The sequence below is a fragment of the Theileria equi genome, chromosome 1 (assembly GCF_000342415.1).
Source record: "Theileria equi strain WA chromosome 1, complete sequence".
Lineage (NCBI taxonomy): Eukaryota > Apicomplexa > Aconoidasida > Piroplasmida > Theileriidae > Theileria > Theileria equi.
Window position 1 is genome coordinate 2,575,087 of NC_021366.1, and position 14,914 is coordinate 2,590,000.

At 42.7% G+C, this 14,914-nt stretch overlaps 5 protein-coding genes across 5 annotated transcripts; 4 read left to right on the forward strand and 1 right to left on the reverse strand.

Annotated features, from left to right (window-relative positions):
• Positions 1-222: 222 nt before the first annotated feature.
• On the forward strand, positions 223-4,200 carry BEWA_029550 (hypothetical protein; the record flags this gene model as incomplete). The annotated part of the gene is made up of 1 exon (XM_004829714.1): positions 223-4,200. One exon carries the CDS (start codon positions 223-225, stop codon positions 4,198-4,200), a length of 3,978 nt encoding a protein of 1,325 aa, XP_004829771.1.
• Positions 4,201-5,148: 948 nt separating this feature from the next.
• BEWA_029560 (hypothetical protein) lies at positions 5,149-9,754 on the forward strand (the record flags this gene model as incomplete). Its single annotated transcript, XM_004829715.1, has 2 exons — positions 5,149-7,821; positions 8,057-9,754. 2 exons carry the CDS (start codon positions 5,149-5,151, stop codon positions 9,752-9,754), a joined length of 4,371 nt encoding a protein of 1,456 aa, XP_004829772.1.
• Positions 9,755-10,527: 773 nt separating this feature from the next.
• Positions 10,528-11,541, forward strand: BEWA_029570 (hypothetical protein; the record flags this gene model as incomplete). Its single annotated transcript, XM_004829716.1, has 1 exon — positions 10,528-11,541. One exon carries the CDS (start codon positions 10,528-10,530, stop codon positions 11,539-11,541), a length of 1,014 nt encoding a protein of 337 aa, XP_004829773.1.
• Positions 11,542-11,771: 230 nt separating this feature from the next.
• Positions 11,772-12,374, forward strand: BEWA_029580 (MutS domain V containing protein; the record flags this gene model as incomplete). Its single annotated transcript, XM_004829717.1, has 1 exon — positions 11,772-12,374. The coding sequence occupies one exon, from the start codon at positions 11,772-11,774 to the stop codon at positions 12,372-12,374; it is 603 nt and encodes a 200-aa protein (XP_004829774.1).
• A 1,958-nt stretch (positions 12,375-14,332) lies between these two features.
• On the reverse strand, positions 14,333-14,737 carry BEWA_029590 (hypothetical protein; the record flags this gene model as incomplete). The annotated part of the gene is made up of 2 exons (XM_004829718.1): positions 14,333-14,429; positions 14,592-14,737. 2 exons carry the CDS (start codon positions 14,735-14,737, stop codon positions 14,333-14,335), a joined length of 243 nt encoding a protein of 80 aa, XP_004829775.1.
• Positions 14,738-14,914: the final 177 nt, after the last annotated feature.

Genomic DNA, 14,914 nt, shown 5'->3' on the forward strand with positions numbered 1-14,914 from the left:
TAGCGCATTCTTCCCCCTCTAGACTGAAGCAAACTTGGGAGATATAGGGACGGACCGCGTTGTGTGTGTCTGGACACTCTCAGTAGGAAGATCACTGGACCGAGTATCTGTCTACCCCGAGGAATTGTCGTTAAGTTTCTGTAGACCAAAGACTCTCCATTCCACAGCAACATCGAGGTGGAGGTTGCACACGGGCTGTGTTAGGGAATAGATCGAGAGAAGATGGATGTTGAGCTGAAAGAGAGCGAGCCTTTGCTCTTTGATCCTTCAGAGGCGTTGGAGGACGCTACAGTGGATGTGAAGGATGATTTGTGGACCTCAAGGGACGATTCGTCAGCTACGAGGGATGGAATAAGTTCCAAGGCTTCCTTTATCAAAACCATCATTGATGTGCACGGCGGAATAGAGGAGTGGTTGAAAACTAGTCTGGAGGATGCTATACCAAAGGACCTATACTCCATGTACATTAACAAAAACAACATCCTCTTTGCATTTGATGAGCCAGATGACGATTCTAGGCAGTATAAGTGGGTACAGGAAATGACAGAATCTTGTAAACGATCAATTCTGGCCAGTTTTGATACTGTCACCCATTACACCAACCTTACATGTCGCAGCGAAGCACACAGAAAGAGGATTGCATTCGACTACAAGACGGATCCCGCTTTCCTGAGGATCGTGGAGCCTAAAAGTGGAAGGTGCATTCTCTCCAACTTGATAAAGTGCGCCGTTCAACAACACAAGGGGTTGATAAACTATGTTGACTATGTACGCAAGAATATAGCTTCAATGCCCCTCCTCGAGGAACTCAATAGGTTTGCCCTGACACAAAAAATTGCCTACAAGGCAGCCAGAGAACGTTTGTGGTTCATCATTGGACTTGCCGAACAGCTGAAGCTTGTAGAAAGTGGAAAAACGTTTAAAAGAGCGCCAAATAATGCAAAGGATGGGATGCCCATAGATCGGGTTTCCCTAGATAAGGAGTTGACTTTAAAGTGGTTCAAGAGGGATTCTGGCAAGGGTGTACAGGAGGGAAAAAGCACTCTAAAGAGTGCAGAAGAAATGGAAAATGCACAGAAAAGCAGTGAGGTCAACACTGGTGGAGAGCCCGGTTTTGGAGGTTTCCCAGGATTATCATCCTCACTAAACGAGTCGTGCTCTGTACTTCCAAACCCAGATGTGCTTCTACAAAGCTCCTCTACCAATACAGGACCATCACTCTTGCAAAATTCGTCAATGCTGCAGGAACAGTTGGGCATGAGTGATACATTTATGGATAATAGCGTATCATTTTTGGCGGACGGAAACATTTCCCTTTTAGGAAATGAGAGTGTGCCAATTTTGGCAGATGCTAGCATGTCAATCCTTGCAAATGATAGTGTGTCCCTCTTTGTGGATAAAAATAACGAGCCAGTGTCTGGATTTACAAGTCTTGGTATCGGCGAGCTCTCGACTCCAAATGCAAAAAATACAGCCTTGTTGAATGCCAAGAGAAATGTCGACAGTTTTGATGACAACTTCATGAATTTAATGAATGAATCTCCTGCGTCGTTTTTCCGTCTTGACCAGCTTTCAGACCAGACGAAAAATAGTTTAAATGACTCGCAAGGGACAAGTTGGCAAGCCCTTCAAATGATGAAAAAGACAAAGAATAAACCGGAGGAATCGAAGGGAAAACATACAATGAAGGAAGTTTTGGACAAATTTGTAAAAAAGAAGGCGAATTACGCCTTCAAGAATGCAATTTCTACCATATCGGTATTAGAGGCAGCCTGTAAGTTGTACGGAAAGGGGCCAAAATGGTGTAACCCAAACAAGAATGAATTTGATACTAGCAATAAAGATCGCAAGCTAGTCTATGTAATGCCATCAAAGGCAGTTAAGCCAAATGATTTGGCATATCAGTATCTTATGCAATATGCATCTGTTCACCAAAAGCTAAATGGAGGCATTAGGCAGGAACATGCCATACTATACGGTATCATTACAATGGATTCTGCTCCAGATGCAAATCAAGCCTCTGCAAAATCCTTCAAGGTCAATGCTGACCCTTGGCATGACAAGAGGTTTATAGAAAAGTGGTCAAAGCTTTCCATATCCATTAATGGATACACGCCGTGGATTATCAAGAGCCATGTTTTAATGGATGACAAGGTCCCTATTCAAGAGCCTATAGTGGAGAGTCTAGCAGATGAGCAAATTCTTTCTCCGGACGAGGAGGTGCAGCCAGAAGCCACTATGGATGTACAAGAGAATGGTGTCGCAGAAGTTGCCGATGAAGAGGATGTCCTAGATGAGGTACCTACTGAGCAACCCAGCATGGATCTAGCAGAGACTGTTGTGGAGGTGGAGGAACAACCTGTTACAGAACCACCAGAAAATGTACATGCCGAGACAACTGTAGAGATACCAGAGGAGGAGAATCAGCACGACCAGGAGAGTCCAGTGCGCATGGTAAGGAGGAACATTGGACCAAATGGACTCTACTCGAGCGGATATGAAATTGAGGAGACCCAAACAAGCGACAGTCTGGAAGCGTGCATGGAGGAGGAAAACCCAAAGAACGAGCCGGAAAATGACCCTTTGGAGAAGAAGGAATTGGAAACTATGGAAACACTTTCAACACATTGCCCAGATGAAGAAGTCTCTGAACCACCCCGTATTAAGCTTGAAAGGGATGCCAAGGATGATCAAGAAGGCACAAAAATTCCACCGACAGACGTAGATATCAAGACAGAGTCGGACAAGAAAAACTATGACGCACCAGGACCAGTGAAAATACAAGATACTGGTATGAAGCAAATGAAACTGACGCACTTGTTCCGCTACGTATACACCAAGATCAAAAAGACGAGACCACTCCCAGAATGTTCACCGGAACTTCTTGGCCTATCTGTTCCAAAAGAGGAACCTGCAAGGGTCGAACATGCCTCTCCAATTTTCGGCAAGAGGAGGAGGATTCTCGATGACGACCACGTTCCCGATGTCTTGGCCTCTGACTATGTCAAAATCGCCACCGAAAATCCCACGAATTCTTCTCAGGATTCAAATGATGGTCAAGAAGAGGCAGAGCCTGCAAAAGTTCCAGGACCTGAAAAGGCTGATACTCCTACTTTTGACGTTACAAATGAGACCGGTGGCAAGGTTGACGAAAAATCTCAAGAGGCGGCCAAGGCGGCGTTTATGGCAAAGTTTGCAAAACACAAGACTGCGCAGGAGAAAAAGGCAAACAGACGTGAGAGAATCCACCAAATGAGGGAGATTATGAAGAGCATGATAGAATACGAGGCGGTTGAAAGTGACGACGAGAACTTGTCCGACCCAGAGGACATCAAACGCTCCCTTGAGCTTTTAAAGAACAGACTGTTGCACTCCTCTGACGAGTCTGATAGCGAGCCTGAAAGTGAAACTGAAATCGCCATGGAGATGAGGAATTTCATCCAGGAGGTCGAGAATATAAATGAGGAGGACGAAGAAATCGCAAGACAGAGATTCTACGAGGACATGAAGGCAAAGGAGGACAACGAACTTGCCAAACTCATGGCATTCAAGGAAAAGGGTGAGCGGGAGATGACCAGACGAGAGGAGAGAATGAAGCTTTTGATGGAGCTCAAGAAAAGGAGGAGAAGCAGCACCGACGATTTACACCTTAGCGACTTCGAGTCATCGTCAGATGAACAGGAGAGCGATGAAGAGGACGGTGCACCAAGATTGAGCAAGAAGGAAATCAAGCACTTGCTAGGGTTCAAGGATAAAGGGGAGGTCAAGTTATCGCAAACGGACGAATTGGAGAGATTCATCGATTTCAAGCTCCAAAATCTTCCTCAACCCATTGCTGAAGAGGAGTCAAATGTAACTAGCAATTTGGGCAATGTGATAAAGAGCAGAAGGGACATGATGGACAATATGTTTTCCTCTGGTTTCGACTCGTTGTTTTCCAATGTGGACCCTGATTATTCTTCCAGCGTTCCATTGAACCCGTTTGGATCATCCGCCCTAAACACAAGCCAGAGCTTTTCCAACACCAAGTCCCCAAAGAAGAACAGTGCCTTTGTAATGAAGTCGTTTAGGTGGGACCAGTCCCAGAAAAAGCCACTCAACTCGACCAATATAAGGAATTTCAGGGGATTCACTGGATTCCACAACATCGCTGCTACCACCGATCAGGTTAGAGGTCCCAAGAGGGATGGTACATTTTAACTTTTCTTTAGAATACATGATGCTGCTACACCTGGAATTCCCCTTAGCCCCGCATTACACATTCCTTCCGGCCCCCATGTGTATGCCCTCTTCTTCTCTTCACTAGTTACTTTTAGTTCTTTCCATCGACTCTTAGTGACGAGAAGGAGCAAACGACGGGAAGAATCGCCTAGACAAGAGGACAGAATAGAGAATGAAGGAATCCCTGGAAAACTTTTTGGAAACGCCCGCAGGGCACGAGGAATACTCTCAAAGCTCACAGATTGACGATTTGGACAAGAACACAATCATTCTCGGCATCACAGTCAAGCCAGTCAGCACGATCGTCAAAAGGGTTGGACTCTTTGTCTGCAACCTGGTCGATTACTCACTCAAAATCGCCGAAATTGCAGATAACGAGTTTTACACACAACTAGAGTCGGTTATCCTACAGGTTAGTTGGACGCGAATGCGAAGCATGTGAGTTAAACGAGCATGATGCTGTCGATGGCGTAAGACAGAGGCGGCATGGGTCCCGAAAAATGAGGGACTGAGCAACCAGCAGGAGCTCTATGGAGACCTACCGACGTCGGAGACTAGGGAGTAAATCACTATGGAATGAGTGTAACGAATGGAATAGTGATGGCGAGTATACAGAGTACAGGAGAATTAAAGGCTAGAAACGGATCACCCGGTTGGGTGTGTATATGCCATGTTCGGTCCGGGAGACGTTTTTGGATTGTCTGGAATGGTTGGTAGATTACAGATTATCCAGGAGGAATGATGACCGTGTTCTGTAGCAAATGGAGGACTTTGTGCCTTTACAGTTCTTGGTAGAGGAGTAATGTTCCACAGGATCAGACGGTGAGCTGGTTGTGAGGGAGGATGAATGAATGGTTGTCTAGGGAGTAAAGTACTAGTCTGCTCCCTTTGGTCGCATTGAGACTCTCATGGATCTCAGAGTTTTGAATGAACACACTCAAGTTGAATGTAGGAAGTAAATGTAAAGGTGGACCATGTAGATGTACAGATGGTAGCACTGGAAACTTTGCCACTGAAAGGAAGACCGATATTCCTAATGTCACCGGCTTTGTTTCCTATACCCATGAACTTAGCGGCGGTGGTACATTTACCCTTAACGGACACTTGCATGGTGGCGACCAACTAGGTGACGGTGGACAAAATATCCCTGGTGTTGAGAAAGTCTCCGTATATTACTGGGATGAGGATGATGGTAAAAATGATGCAAAACCTCTTATCCTGGAAGTAGAGATTAGTGATGGTGGGAAGAAGTACTACTATAAGCATGATAAAGATGAACGAGAAATATCAGGAAGTAATGAAACAATTTGGAAGCACTATGGATATTCTGGAGGATTATCACTACAAGACAGACTGGATGATAGGAATTGTGCTATAAATGGACGAATTCCCCTTGATATTGAATATCCTACAAAGTATCGTAACTTTGAGTCAAATGTTTCAAAGGGCAAAGGCATAAAATTCCATTCCTTCACTCCTCTTCCCGGAAGCGACTATACAGTAACGTCTTATTCAATTGTTAGTGATAGTGTTGGTTTTGAGTTTAAACTATCCAGAGTAGAATATGGAAAAGAAAAGATCACTGAAATAAAAGTTCCTACTAGCGCACTAGATGGAATAAGACTATACTCGTCTCCGGTGAGCACGAAAGTTCCACTTGTTATTGAACTTGCGGAGGTTGGTGGCGGAAACTCTACTTTTTATGCAAGCAAGGGTGAAAGAGGAGGATGGAGTAATGTTGAGGCTAAAGACTCAAAGGGCTTTTATGACGATAAAGATTTCTCTACCAAAAGACCTAAGGAGGTACTTAATAATAAATTGGACGATGTCGCTTGCTTCTATCGAAACGCTGTAACAATTGACCTTACCAAGAGTAATTCTACGACTCATACCAACAATGGACAGTATTGCTGTGAAAAGTGTAATACTAAGGTTTCTGTAGAAGAAATACAAGTTCATCATGAAACGCACCAAAAGCATGTTACCATTTACAAACACTCAATTAATGGTGGACAACTTTCTGGCATTAAATTCTACCTTAACGATGATTTACCTAAAGAGAATAGAAAACGTATAGCACCAAGAAAATTGCGTCTCCCTATTCAAGGACCAGTGGATGTCTACGCTTTCCACTGTAATCACAATCCATCACTTATATACGTTGATTCTTCTAGAAGTACAAAGCCTCAAGCCACAGGTTGGTACAGGAAGAGTAGGAGGGGCTATGATAAATCTTGGACTAAATTAAATAGGCAACTCAAGGGAATAACACCCAGTAATTTTAAAGATAACATAGATTGTGGGACTTGGAAGACGCTGAAGAATGTTTTATACCAACGTGGTTGTACATTGGATGATTGCCCTCCGGGTTCTCCTGGACTCTCACCAAGTATTCAAGAAGAGTCTGAAGAAGCATCCGATGATGATAGGTTTGATAATGTAGTAGATTTGGGAATAAGTGTATCAACTGAAGTTGAAAATTTTTGGTGGAAGACCCTTGATACTGTAATTAAATCTGCACTTCCAGAATTTCTTGACCTAGTTAACAAATCCATGAAATCTACTGTTACTACTTCTGCTGCTCCTGCTGGATCTAGTCTACCTCCTGGTAGTAACAATCTGCTCAATGGTTTACTAGATCTTGGAATAAACATATCTGATTTAGCCAAGAAATTTGGGATGCAGACGAATCAAATGCTCAAAGAAGTTGTAGAACGAACTCGTAAACTAGCTGAAAAGACCGCTCCAGGACTATGGGCTGTTTTGTCTCTCACTGAAGATGGTGAAGTACAAGTTCAAAACCAAGGTGAGGATATTTACTTGGAAGATTCTGATAATGAAGATACATATAGACAAGACTCTGATGATCCTTCTGATGGATTCCAAGAACCTCTTCCTGAAGATCCTGCCGCTAAACCTGATGTTCCTGTTGCTTCTACTCCTGGTAGAGATACTAATGGAGATGATCTAGATCCTGTTAAACTTATTTCTCAGTCTGAAGTTAAACCCTCTGTTGCTCTTAAAACTCCTGAAGATGGTAATTCTGGAGGTGGCGCTAAAGATGATGGAGAATCTGAATCTGATGATAACAAAGGTGCCGGTAATGAAACTCCTAAGAATCAAGTTGAAGGTGCTGGAGGACTAGGCTCTGGTACTGGATCTGCTGCTTCTACTGCTACTGAACCTACTGCTGGTAGGGATCCTAGAACTGAAGCTGAAGAACTTAAAGATGAAACTGATGATAGTTCTAGTGATAAAGAACCTGCTTCTGGTGCTCAAGGACATGCTGGTGGTCTACCTGGACCCGCTGGTAAAGTTGATGGAGTGCAAGACCCTAACGATGCTAGTCAGCCTCCTGCTCCCACTGAACCTTCTACTACTGCTACTGAAGATACTGCTCTTTCTACTAAAGCTCCTGCTCCTCCTGGACATGAAGTATCTCATGGTGAAGCTGTTTCTGGACCTAATGGTGATTCTGGTGGAGGTGCTACTGGTGCTAATAATACTCAAGGTGTAACTGTTTCTGAAGCTCTTGCTCGATCAGTCTCAGCCTCAGGTCGTAAATATTCTCAAACTAACTCTTCTACTAATGATTGGAAAGTAATTTTCGGGGGCTCTGCTTCTGCCACTGTTGTTTCTGGCTCTCTTACTGGATTTGGTTGGTGGATCTACAAACGTTCTAAAGGATACTCCTGGAGATACATTATTTTAGTCCTATCTGTAACTAACAATGGTCAGATACAACCCTCATGGATCTTACGAAACTCTGGCTCCCACATACTCACCTGCACAATACAAACATCAATACTCTACACTCATCACACTAATTCTTCAGGTAAACCCATCGACGTGCGTGCTCGCAACAACTAACGATACACTTGACATTAAAAGGGTAAACCAAATCATTTCGTCCTGCAACGTGACTTGCACAAATCATGCATACATGGCCGCAAGAGACTATTTATCTCACGCGGAAGAGACTAATGTTTCCACAGTACTGGAGTTTTTGATTGGAGGAGAGGATAGTTTGAGGAACCACGTAAAGGAGCTCTCCCTGAAATTGGGTCTTCAGTCATTCTTGCAAATCATCAACTCGTTCAAATTCCTGAACAAAAAGGTCTACAAGAACAAGTTTAGCCTTTCAACATATAGCATGGATAATTATCTCTCGATGGACAGAGCTGCTTTCCTATCTCTAGCCATCTTACCAAACACAAAGTCTGGCAGCTCTACAAGCCTATATAGCATATTGAACAAGTGCAGGACATCTATCGGATCACAACTTCTCAAGATTTGGATTTCACAACCCTTGACAGATCCTGAGGAAATTAAACGAAGACACGATTGCGTGGAGGCTTTCAAGGAGGGTTTATACCGTGTAATTCAAGCAGAGTGTCTCAGAAAGGTCCCAGACCTGGACTCCATCCTCATCAAATTCAGGAATTATGAAATGACTGATGATGAAGCGACAAGCGGTCTAGAAGGCGCTTCAGGAAGAATAGGAATCTACGGAGCTGGAAGAGAGGAAAGGCTGAGATCTCATGCATCCAGGGATGATAGAGGAAAGTCAAAGCCTACATTTGAGGATCTTGTCCTCCTCTATGACTGTATAGTAGCTGTGAATAGGATGGTTCAGTTTGTCCTTAAACCTTATGATGGTCTAAATTCACCCACGGTACACTTAATGTTCACAGAACCTCTTTTGAAAATCTCAACCATGTTTGAAACCTATCTCCGTCTGGTTGAAAAGACAGTTGACCTCAAGGAGGCTGAAAAAAGGAACTATGTGATCAACAGAAACTTTGATCCAGCACTCACAAAACTCGCCAACGATCTGGATAACACCAGGAACGAGATGGAAAGGCTCAGGAGCGCAATTGAAGACGAACTTGTGCTGAACAACTACAAGAAAAAGGGAGGAGCCATCAAGATTGTGGAGTGCAATACGATGGGATTCCTATTTAGAGTATCTAAAAAGGACCAAATTGCCGTTCAAAATGCTGAGATTCCAGGCATTACCATAGAAAAGGTTAGGCTTAATAAGAACGAGTTTTTGTTCACCACATCAAAGTTGAGAAAGCTCTGCACAAAATTCAAGACGATTTCAGGGAAATACCAAGAATCTCAACTCATGTTGGTGACTAAAACTTTTAGAGTTGCAGCAACATACTGGGTCCTTGTTGAGGGACTTTTAAAGACTCTGGCAAGTCTGGATGTCCTGACTGCCTTTGCAGAAGTTGCTGCAATTTACGACTACGTTAGACCTGAAATTGATCCTGAAGGGAAGGAGATCAAGTTACTACAAGCAAGACACCCATTGGTGGAACATGTGCTCTCTTCGAAGCGCTTTGTAGCGAATGATTTGGAAATGGACAGAGAAGTTTCAAGGATACACATTACTACAGGACCAAATATGGGCGGGAAATCGACTTATATTAAACAGGTAAGAATGGTGCATGGTATACAGAATGTGAACTATCCGACTGAATGCGTAGCATTAAAGGAGGATAAGTCCCGAAGGATGAGGGACTAGAGCGACCAACGGAAGCCTAAAGAAGAGTATGAGTACTAAAAGACTACGGATTTCATCTCTAGAGGATTTGTGTAACTGCAATGGGATGTCCATGCAAGTTGATGCACTAAGTGCAACATTAAAGTGATGGTTGTAGATGGTTCCTCTATGATTAAAGGGAGGGATGGGCTCAGAGACAAGCTAATGATTCCTCCATTTGGAGCTGCAATTGAGGATATGAATATCTTTCTACCTAAATTGAGGCTCAAATAGCCCTGTTTCGGTTTTACAGAACCATTCTGGTTAGACTGTTTAGGACTCTTCTCGTCTATAACCAAAGACAGTACAGCTACAGAAACCAGCTAAATGAATGACAAGTGTCAAAAAACAATCACAACTCCTTGCTCAAATATCGTTCATATTCAATAACTGGGGAATGAGTGAAATCTGATTGACTAGGATGAGAATGTGCGTGTATGAACGCTCAACCGGCTTCAAGATAAACTATACAACATTCTCCTACTTTCTAAAACATATGGAATCATTGATATAACCATAATGATGGAGTAGAGAGGGATGTATGAACAGAGTGCAGTACGACCAGAGGCGTACATAAAAGTAGCCATGAATGGCCATATGCCCCGTGCATGCACATATTCCCAGTACAAACGTGCACTATTCTATCATTTTAAACTGTCATTCATCAAGACACTGCTTTAATAACCACCCATTGCTCCTTGAGGAAAATATCACTGGGCTCTGCAAAACTTTAAAGCTTGCACAGAAGTAGGAGAATGTTATTCGCTATACTATACATACTGTCTATAGCTCGTATATGCCATTGCGGAGATGACAAGGCTGTGCTTCTACAGCCTCCATCTGCACACGCCTCTCCGCCCTCTACGGAAACCCTGGACATTTCAGAGTTTAACCCAGTTTTATACACTGTGCATTACTACAATGATAATGGGAATGATGTCATATTTGTGGTCCACAGGGATGATATACTGGTGACTAGAGTTGTTCACGGAAGGACCACAATTTGGACTCCAGAGGATGGTGAAAACTTTGAGTACACCAAGGTATACACAAAGGATGGAGAGCCACGTATTGTCTTTATTGCCAAGAGTAAAGACCGTAAAGCGAGTGGTAAATGGTATGCAAGGAATGGAGATGTTTGGGAGGACTGTAATGATACATACCAAGGAAGGATTAAAGATATTCAAGAAAATCTTCCCCGCACAAATCCATTCATTCTAAATCTTGAAGAGGATAGAGATACTCTGGAATGTAGAATATTCAATGTGATATTATTTGAAGTTCCAGCAAGGTTGTACTACGCAAAGCCTGGATTTAAAGCCACGGATATTATGCACAATGGAAAATCAATATGGAAGTCTGGAAGAGACAGAGCATCTATACGTTGTAACTTGTACTACAAAAACGGTGAACCGTCACTCTTGGTTATTCTTACAAAGATAGAAGAAAAGGAGGAATGCAGCCCTTTCCATATGCAAAATAGAGAGTGGAAAGAGATAAGCACTCGAGACTTTTATATCGAGAGGGAAGAACTCAGAGCCTTTTATTACTCGGCCAAAGAGGAAGAGCATCCTCCACACAGACCGTGGTGGAGTGCATGTTTGGGAATGTTTACTGGCACGGCACATGAAACCGTTCCTGCTAGTCTATCAAATTTGAGAGACCCGCAAGCTGGAATGGTGGAAATACCAACTCTTCCAATATATTCTAAACCAGAAGAGAATCAAGAAAGCTCTGAGGATAACACTGATAAAGATAAACAGATGTAAGATTTTCAAGTGGATGAATATGGGTGCCGGTATGTCTTTCTTGTAGAATCTCCCTACGGTCGTCTGGTTTTGTCTATGGACTCATGCAGTGAGGAATCCTACTCTTCCTTAGGCTCCTGTTAGTCGCCAAAGCCCATCCTCCCTATGGTCGGATAGCCGCTAAAGTTCACATTATACTCGTTTCACTCCATTACATCGCACTCATTAATTAGGCTGGGTTAATCGCAATAATGAACCAAATAGGTTCGTTTGTCCCATGTGCCTCTGCCAAGCTTCCAATATTTAAGCATGTCCTTTGCCGTATTGGAGCTTCGGATATTCAGGCTCGCGGGGTCTCTACATTTTTAGCAGAGATGGTAGAGTCTGCCGCTATTTTGCGTATCGCCAATGAGCATTCACTTGTCATAATCGACGAACTTGGGAGAGGAACTTCCACTCACGATGGATTTGGACTTGCCTGGGCCATTGTCGTAGACTTGATTCAGAGAGCCAAATGTTTTTGTCTCTGTGCCACTCACTTCCACGAAATGGGCCACTTGGCAGACGAATACAAGGGCGTTGTGAACAAGCATCTCACTTCTCAATTCTTTGAGGACCAAAATGAGATGACATTCCTCTACAAAATCAGTGACGGTGTATCCAAAAAGTCATTTGGAATAAATGTCGCCATGATTGCCAACTTTCCCAAGGACGTTGTAGAGAATGCAAGGATAAAATTGGAGAAACTGGAAGGATGCTCAAGGTCAGGAATCTCACCAGAGCTGCAAGAGTTGTTTAAATCACAGACCTTTGAGGAGTTTACCTCGAAAATACCCATCCTATTGGGATCATAGTGGCTCAATAAATTGATACTTAGGGTATATTTATGTGTTGTACATTATGGATCTCTAGTGGATTGGAATGTTTAGGCAAAACTATGAGGACCCCAAAGAATGTGGCTACCATTAGAGTGAATCTCTATTACCATTTAGCATGCATGATGAAAATAACGAGTATAAAAATTTCTAAACACTTGCTTACAACACAGAGACTCTGAATAGTATTATGTGCTCACAACTGTGCATTATGACTCATTGTTTTGCATAGAAAAATCGAATTTTACTCTGTATTTTGGATTAATTATGCACAAAAACTTGCCTGTTCCAGTCTCTATCATAATGTATCAATAATGTTCATTATATCTTGTGATAGAACATCATTGTGTGACGATTTTTGGGTCAATGGATTCGTTTCCGTTTCCCTGACCTCTTCATCATCTTTGTTATCTTCCGCCTAGATTTCCCCATTTCACATGTAGCCTTTACCTCTTTTGGATCCGTAGAATGGTCAAGTATGCAAAAATTGTAGACTTTTGAGGCCGAACAAAAAGTTGGAGCTACAGTATGGTCAGCGGCTTTTGACGGAACCACTGATATTGTAGAGCATCTTTTAATGTCCCTACAGATGGAGTGTTTATGGATTATATATTTTTTTGTGTATGGCTCTCTTTTCAGAGGTACAAATTCTATGAAATGAATGAGGAGATAGGGGTAGGAAAAACGAATATACATTCACACATTCATCCATAAACATCTCAAATACATACCTAAAGAGTCTCTTCATAACATCAAGTTTGAACCTTGGAGACTTTTTCGGGAGTATGGTGATATTCTCCAGTAGCATACATAGTGGGTAATAGTACGACCCTGAGCTGAATATCACATTCGCAACGTGCTTAATGACCTCCTTCCTTAGCATATATCCGTGACACATGAGCCTATATAAGTTTTTAAAAGCTCTAGTGAGCTCATGAGGAAGGAATCGCTCAGCACAAAGTATCCCATGTGGAGGACCTTTTGCTCATAATTTGAACATTGATTAGAATTCACAAACCAATAGTTTTGTAGAGAAGAAATATCCTCCTCTTTGACCGGCCTGACGGTGTCAAGATCGGCAAATGAAGAACATTTTGGAAGGCAAAGTACTTTGCTCGAAGTGCATGTGGCCTGTATGGTAGGTGTTTACTATCTAGAATGTGGTTTGTTTAGAGCGCAACTTTGTCGTTGACATGCGTATTGTTATGGGAATATTTTCAAAAGGGCGTAATTTATGGAATGGAAACAGTTGGGGAAAAGCAATACTAACCTCTGGGGTCTGTGTAGCTATTAGAATTGACTTTATTTCGACAGTAACTCGAATTAGAGGATCATTTTCACCATCCACTTCCTCACTACCAACTATTCTAGACGAAAAGCAGGGCACATTTCTATGTGAGAGTTTATGGATGAGAAAGAGAATACCTGATTTCTGTGGAACCAATAAACTCGGACCCGATAAAGTATTCCATTCCATTACCAATGTGGATCCATTCTCCACTTTTTAACAACTTGCAGAGACTAAATGAATGTGTAGAATGCATGATGCGGACTACTAGCGGAGCTAGGAGGAGTATCGAGTGACCAAAGGCTTTAGCCGGAGAGAGAATGGCAAGTATTATCCCAGAGAGATTATCCTCCGAGGTAACAAACCTCGCATAATACTCTAGTAACCGACGGAATTACATTCACTCCACATGTATACTACCCGTTAAACATACATTGAAAAGTACAGTGCTCCACCAATGAGCTGAGTGCTTCCAGCTCCCTATATACTTTGATGGACAAGAAGAGGAACCAACTTGTCTAATCTGATATCGGAATGAACCCCCGACCAGTCCGTTAATCTCTTCCCTGACATTATAACCAGGTTCAAGTTCCACAAGAATAAACTCTTGGTTGTTCACAGGTACTGCCACGGTATCGTCTCTAGAGATCTAAAAATGTTTATTCCTCACGCACTTTGGTACCGTTATCCATCTTGCAATCTGTTCCACAGATTTGATTCCAGACTTGAAGAGTGCCTTTTCCCTCCTGTATTTGCATGTTTTGTTGTATATGTGGGAGATGAATAAAGCATCTTTGGGCAGTGCATGCAGCATTTGGCGGCAAACATATGACCGATGGAGAACAGGGAATGGGCACAAATCGAGACGCCAAAGTAGCCAGAAGTGCTACACACTGATAAATACTTACGGTTTCAGGGTAATCTTGGAGAATTTTGGGGATTTGGGGGCTTTGAATGTGAGATGAAAGGCTTCCCAGTCGGATTCTGACAAGGCCCTAAAAATGTCTTTTCTCACGTCCAAGGGATCCACAGCACCATCTTTCAAGTCTTGCATTTTTGGAATTACGGGAAATTAAAAGTAAAGATGAGATGAGTGCATAGGAAGAAATTTCTTTACAAGTGGAATTTTCCATTCTCCGCTCTCTGACCAGGGGACTATATGAGTATGCCAGAGATTTAGAGAGGCCAACAGGCATTATGAAACCTCTGAAAAGGTTGCAAAAGCGAGTGT